Here is a 7,453-nt window from a genome sequence, read left to right on the forward strand (position 1 = left end):
GGCAGGAGACTCACTTGAGCCCAGGAGTTGGAGGTTGCTGTGAGCTGTGATGCCACAGCACTCTACCCAGGGGGACAGCTTGAGGCTCTGTCACAAAATAAGTAAATAAATAAATAAAAATTGTACACTTCGTACCAAAATTAACTCAAAATGTACACCAATTTAATAAAACTAAAGGCTAGAAAATAAATAGGAGAAAATCTTTGAGACCTTAGACTGGATAAAGAGTTGTTAGATATGACACTAAAAACATGATCCATAAAAGAAATAGAATGAATTAATTAATGGGGCATCAGCAAAATTAAAAGCTTTCACTGTACAAAAATACTCTCTACAAGGGAATGAAAAGGCTAGTTACAGACTTGGAGGAAATATTTGCAAACCAACACATCTGACAAAGGACTTACATATGAAAAGAACTCTCAAAAGTCTACAGTAAAAGATAGTGAATAATCTCATTAGTAAATGGGCAAATGACATAAACAGATATTTCACCAGAAAGGATGTACGGGTGGCAAACAATCACATAAAAAAATGTTTGGTAGCTTAGCCACAAGGGAATATAAATTAAAATGATAGTACAGGAGTAAAATATTAAGCCTTTGCCTCGATGACATTAAAATAATAATGACAATACTATTATTTACATACATCTTTTTTTTTTACTTATAAATGAAGTTATCTTTACAACTTTTCATAAATAATTCTAAATGTAAATGTGGTGATACTATGGTGTAGTCCTTTAGTATTCTAAAATTCTATGTGCTTTGATACTACATGGAACTATTAACCACTAAATACAATGAAACCCAGAGAGTTTTATGGTGCTTACTGTTGTTTATTAAGTAACTTCAAGAGTTTTATGTTACTTTCTACTGTTTCCCTTTCCAGATTTTCATCCAGTATGGGTAGGTCACTTATTTCCTTCAGCTAAACAGTTTTTATATTTATTTGTGAAAAACCATAATTGTTTTATGTTGGTTCTGTTTTGCTTTGTGGTAGATAGTGATTTTAATCTCTACTTATTCTATTGTTTTGTCCTTTATGTGGAATGGAGTAATATCAAAATGCTTAATAGAAATTATTGGCTGTTTATTTCAGGGATACAGCAGGCCAGGAGCGATTTCACACCATCACAACCTCCTATTACAGAGGAGCAATGGGTATCATGCTAGTATATGACATCACCAATGGTAAAAGTTTCGAAAACATCAGCAAATGGCTTAGAAACATAGATGAGGTAAGACCTAGAAGTTGCATAAGCCCTTCATGAATAAACATTTGTGTGCTTGCTTAAGAAGAATTAATATTCCAGTTGATCTTCCAGATATGTACTATTATTGTTGAAGATACTATTATTGAGATGTTTCTACTTTTTAAAGGTTAATATTATTATTAGCCTACCTTTTAAAAAAACTTTGGAGCAGTCTATTTAGAACTCCATCAAAGAAAATCACTAAATTACCCAAAATTCTATATAGCCATCTTATAAGATAGCCCTGAATAAAAGCTGTTGGTGGTTTTATGTTGCCTTCCTCTGAATGAATTCTTTTTCAGTGAATCTTTATTGAATGAATGAACTTTCCAACAGTAGTTTTAAAACTTATTTTTATAAGTCGTATAAAAATTATATTGCTTTATAGACATTTTTAGAATGTGTGGGATACTAATACAATAATAATCTAAGAAAATAGCACAGTATTATTGTATGTGAAGATGTCAGTTTTTATAAGGTAAAGTTGTGTTATTGAAGCATGTCTTTCTCTGTGCTACAGCATACATAGGTGGCTTCTTGTTAGAATTATTTTTTATACTAAGTTGCTTCCTTTTAGGCTTTAAATTTCATTAAGGCTAACTCTTTACACTAAGTTTTGACTGGATACATGAAGATCAAGTCTTAAAGCAATATAAGACTCAAGATAATACTTTTAAGGGTAGTAATCCTAAGGGCTCATTTACTATTTTTTCATTGGTAGAATAAATCCCAAGGAGAAGCTTGTAATTATTTAGTAACTAGTAAAAGATATATAATATTGAAACAAAAAAAGACTTCATTTTTATTTCCTTATTCTTCATCTTACAGTCTGATGAGAGGTAATCTGTGTAATAAGAGCAGTTTATTTGTGGTACCTTTCCAGCAACAGCTTCTCTTGTTCTGCAGCATCAACTGGTATTCTATAGTGGAATCCTGCTCTGACACTTAAACACCCAGAGTCAGTGTCAGACACTATTCACAAGTCCTAGTTCCCAGGCTAGCCATATTTCTACCCAAGCTGGCTATTCATTTTGGGTTCCCACAACCCCACTTTATGTTTGGTAGTTTGCAAGAATGACTTGTAGAACTCAGGAAAGTACTGTACTTATGACTATAATTTTATTATAAAGGACACAGCTCAAGAACAGATAAATGGAAGAGAGGCATATGCAAGGTATAGGTGTTGGTGGGGTGAGGTTGCAGAGATTCCATGTCCTATCTGGATGCATCATCCTCCTAGTACCTCGATATGTTCACCAACTTGGAACCTTCCCTAGCCCCGTTGTTGCAGAGTTTTAATTGAAGTTTCATTACTTAGGCATGTTAATTAAGTCACTGTTCTCTGATAATTGAGCTTAATCTCTAGTATCCTTCCCTTCCTTAGAGGTCAGGGAGTGGGGCTAAAAGTTTCTAATTTCTTGATTGGTTCCTTTGGGGACCAACCCCCTTGTGGAGCTGGATAAGAGCCCTGCCTTCAGTCATCTGTTAGCATAAAGGGCCAGTTATGAGTAACAAAAGACGCTCCTATCACTGGGGAAATTAGGAAGGCGCTCAGTACCAGGAACTGGGGACAAAGACCCAGTATATGTTTTTATTATACCACAGACTGTGTATACTTCACATGGTAGACTAGATAACTTATTATTTCTCAGCATAAACTAAGATACATGAAATTAACTCATTTTAAAAAAGAAAGTCTTCTGTGGTCCCAGCTACTTAAGGAGGCTGAGGTGGGAGAATCCCTTGAGCCCAGGAGTTTAAGGCCAATAGTGTGTTATATGATCTTGCTTATGAATAGTTATTGCGCTCCAGCCTCAGGAATAAAGAAAGACTCAACCAGAAAATCGGCCAGGCACGATGGCTCACACCTATGATCCTAGCACTCTGGGAGGCTGAGATGGGTGGATTGCTTGAGCTCAGGAGTTCAAGACCAGCCTGACCCAGAATGAGACTCTAAAAATAGCTGGGCGTCTATAGTCCCAGCTCCTTAATGAAATTAGAGGATCGCTTCAGCCCAAGAGTTTGAAGTTGCTGTGAGCTCTGATGTCATGGCACTCTAACAAGGATGACAAGCTGAGACTGGCTCATAAAGACAAAAAACAAATCCACAAAATCCTATTTCTCCAATACATAAGACATTTGCTATGCCAAATTTTCTCTTTTTTATAGAAATTAAACTTTAAATGAAAAACTGGATCAATTCAGCAACATTTTTTAAAGGATTATGTAATAGAATCAAGAGAAATATATCCTAGGAATTCAAGAGTGATTTCAATATACAAAATCAGTGTAATATACCATATTTTAAAAAGACAAAAACTATATGATCATCTTAGTAAACACAGAGAAATGTGACAAAATCCAGCACCCTCTTATGATTGAAACAATCGTCACCAGCCTGAGCAATATGGTGAGAACCCATCGCTATAAAAAAAGAAAGAAGAATTAGCTGGGCATGGTAGCACCTATCCTAGCTACTCAGGGTTGAGGCAGAAGGATCACTTGAGCCCAGGAGTTTGAAGTTGTAGTGATCTATTGATGATACCACTGCATTCTAGCCAGGGTGACAGAGCAAGACTGTCTTTTAAAAAAAAAAAAAATCAAATTAGGGATAGAAAAGAACTTTCTTAGCTCCATAAGGGACATATACAAAAACCCCACAGTTAACATTATGTTGTCCCTTAAGATCAAGAACATGGTAAGGATGTCTGTTCCCTCCACTTCTGACTTCTGCTAATTATGCTGAAAGTTCTAGCCATAGCATTTAGGCATACATAAGGAAAGGAGGCATCCAGATAGGAAAGTAAAACTGATATGATCGTGTATATAGAAAATCCTAAGGGAGCCATACACATACACCAAAAAAATGATTAGAACTAATAAACAAATTCAGTAGGGTTGCAGGAAGTAAGATCAGTATACAAAAATCAATTGTTTGGCTCGGCGCCTGTGGCTCAAGCGGCTAAGGTGCCAGCCACATACACCTAAGGTGGTGAGTTCGAATCCCCAGCCCGGGCCCACCAAACAATAATGATGGCTGCAACCAAAAAATAGCCAGGTGTTGTGGCAGGTGCCTGTGGTCCCAGCTACTTGGGAGGCTGAGGCAGGAGACTCGCTTGAGCCCAGGAGTTGGAGGTTGCTGTGAGCGTGATGCCATAGCACTCTACCCAGGGGGATAGCTTGAGGCTCTGTCTCAAAGAAAAAAAAAAATTAAATCAAAAATCAATTGTATTTCTGTACACTGGCAGTGACTAACCCAAAAATGAAATTAAGAATACATTTGCAGGCTGAACACAGTGGCTTACGCCTATAATCTAAGCACTTTGGGAGGCCAAGATGGTAGGATCTCTTGATATCTGGCAACATAGCAAGACCCCATCTCTACAAAATCTCTCTCTCTATATATCACCACATCTATATGTGTGTGTGTGTGTATATATATATATATATCCACATGTGGTGACATTTACTTGTAGTCCCAGCTACTTGGGAGGCTGAAGCAGGAGTATTGCTTGAGCTCAGGACTTATTCAAGGTTGCAGTGAGCTATGTTTGCACCACTGTACATACTCCAACCTGGGCAACACTCTATTTTTTTCCTCCTGTTTTACAGCTAATATCGTGGTGGAGTACTGTCTCTTAAAAAAATACTGTACTGGCATAGGATTAGACATAAAGATCAGTGGAATAGTATTGACCTTACACAAATGGAATAGTTTTGGCCTTAAATCTGTGGTGGGGAAAGAATAATCTTTCTAACAAATGGTTCCTGCAACAACTGGCTAACCCCCTGCAAAAAAAATGAAGTTGACCCCTACCTCATAACATACAGAACAGTTAACTGAAAATGGACCCTAGACTTAAGAGCTAACATCATAAAACTCTTTGAAGAAAATGGACATAATCATCCTGACCTCAAATAAGATAGTAGTTTCTTTCATTTGTTACCAAAAGCAAAAGAGGCAAAAGGAAAAAAGTAGTTAAATTAGGCTACGTCAGATTAAAATTTTTTGTGCTTCAAGTGCTTACCATTGACAAGGTAAAAAACTAACTCACAAAATGGAAGAAAATATTTGTAGGTCATGTAGATAATGGAATAGTTTGTGCAGAATATAAGCAGTCTCATAACTCAAGAATAAAAACTTAAAGAGGATACTCAAGTACCCTTATAATAAGCCAGGCGTCCTCAACTCCTAGGACATTTATCTGGCCCTCTAGGTATTTTTGCCACCACTGCCTGTCCTGCTTAGCAGCCAACTCTTCGTAGTGCCTGCATCCGGCCCTCCAACGGTCTGAGGGACAGTGAACTGGCTCCCTGTTTAAAAAGTTTGAGGACCCCTGTAAAAGCCCATGAAAGATGCTCATCAGGTGGCAACCATAGCTCAGTGGGTAGGGTGCTGACCACATACACCGAGGGTGGCAGGTTCAAACCGGGCCTGGGCCTGCTAAAACAACAATGATAACTGCAACAACAACAACAAAAAATAGCCTGGCATTGTGGTGGGCACCTGTCATCTCAGCTATTTGGGAGGCTAAGGCAAGAGAATTGATTAAGCCCAAGAGTTTGTGGTTACTGTGAGTTGTGATGCTGTGGCACTCTACCCAGGGCAACAGCTTGAGACTATCTCAGAAGAAGAAAAAAGGAAAAGAAAGATGCTTATCAGCATTAGTCATTAGAAAATTAAAACATCAGGCTCGGTGCCTGCAGCTCAGTGGCTAAGGCACCAGCCACATACACCTAAGGTGGCAGGTTCGAATCTAGCCCGGCCCGCTAAGCAATAGGGACGGCTGCAACCAAAAAATAGCCGGGTGTTATGGCGGGCGCCTGTGGTCCCAGCTACTTGGAAGGCTGAGGCAGGAGACTCGCTTGAGCCCAGGATTTGGAGGTTGCTGTGAGCTATGATGCCACGGCACTCTACCCAGGGGGACAGCTTGAGGCTCTGTCTCAAAAAAAAAAAAAAAATCGATGACATACCTACTAGGATGTCTTTAATTAAAAGGACAGACAATAGCATATGTTGACAAGGATGTAGAGGAATTGTAACCATAATATTGCTAGTAAGATTGTAAAATGCTGCAGCTGCTTTGGAAGGTAATTTCACGATAGTTCCTCAGCTGACCTAGAGGGAGTTACAATATGAGTCAATGATTCTGCTCTTTAAGATATACCCTGGAGAAGTGAAAACACGTTCATACAAAAAGTGTCCCCAGATGTTTATAGCAGCATTATTCACAATAGTCAAAAAGTAGAAACAACCCAAATGTATATCGACTAATGAATAGATAAATGCGGTATTTTCATACAATATTATTCAGCCATAAAAAAGAATGAAATACTGATATGTGGTATAATGTGGGAGAACCTTGAAAACATGGTTAAAAAAAAATCCCAGACATAAAAGGTCATTTATTTTATAATTCCTTTCAAATGATGTGCCCCAAATTGACAGATTCATAAAGGCAGAAAGTAGATTCATGGTTCCCAGGGACTGGGAATGACGTTGAGATGAAGAGAAGTTGCTGCCATAGGTACAGGTTTTTTGTGGGAAGGATGAAGATGTTCTAAAACGAGGTAGTGGTAACAGTTGAACTGCCTGTGAACATACTAAAAAACACTGAATTGTGTATTTTTAAAGGGTGAAGTTTATACCTGAATTGTGTCTCTATAAAAGTATTATTTTTAAAAAACTGAATTGGGGCAGTGCCTGTGGCTCATGGGTAGGATGCCGGCCCCATATACCAAGGGTGGCAGGTTTGAACCCAGCCCCAGCCAAACTGCAACAACAAAAAAAAGCCATGCGTTGTGGTGGGTACCTGTAGTCCCAGCTGCTTTGGAGGCTGAGGCTAGAGAATTGCCTAAGCCCAGGAGTTGGAGGTTGCTGTGAGCTGTGATGTCACAGCACTCTACCGAGGACGACAAAATGAAACTCTGTCTCAAAAAAAAAAACAAAAACCAAAAACTGAATGAAGGGCTGGGTGCTGTGGCTCACACCTATAATCCTAGCACTCTAGGAGGCTGAGACAGGTAGATTGCCTCAGCTCACAAGTTTGAGATCAGCCTGAGCCAGCCTGGCCTGTAAACCTAGCACTCTTGGAGGCCAGCTGGATGGGTTGTTTGAGCTCAGGAGTTGGAGGCCAGCTTGAATAATAGTGAGAGCCTGTCTCTACTAAAAATTAAAAACTGGGGCTCGGTGCCTAT

At 38.8% G+C, this 7,453-nt stretch overlaps 1 protein-coding gene across 1 annotated transcript in view; it reads left to right on the forward strand.

Moving 5' to 3' along the window:
• The window catches only part of RAB10 (RAB10, member RAS oncogene family), a 96,519-nt gene that overhangs the window by 67,735 nt on the left and 21,331 nt on the right, over positions 1–7,453 (forward strand). Inside the window, exon 3 of the mRNA XM_003787449.3 lies at positions 1,102–1,240. Within this exon, the coding sequence (XP_003787497.1) occupies positions 1,102–1,240 (139 nt within the window). The remainder of the gene's footprint in view (positions 1–1,101; positions 1,241–7,453) is intronic.

Source organism: Otolemur garnettii, unplaced genomic scaffold (assembly GCF_000181295.1).
Source record: "Otolemur garnettii isolate 467f Iridium unplaced genomic scaffold, OtoGar3 scaffold00022, whole genome shotgun sequence".
Taxonomy (NCBI): Eukaryota; Metazoa; Chordata; class Mammalia; order Primates; family Galagidae; genus Otolemur; species Otolemur garnettii.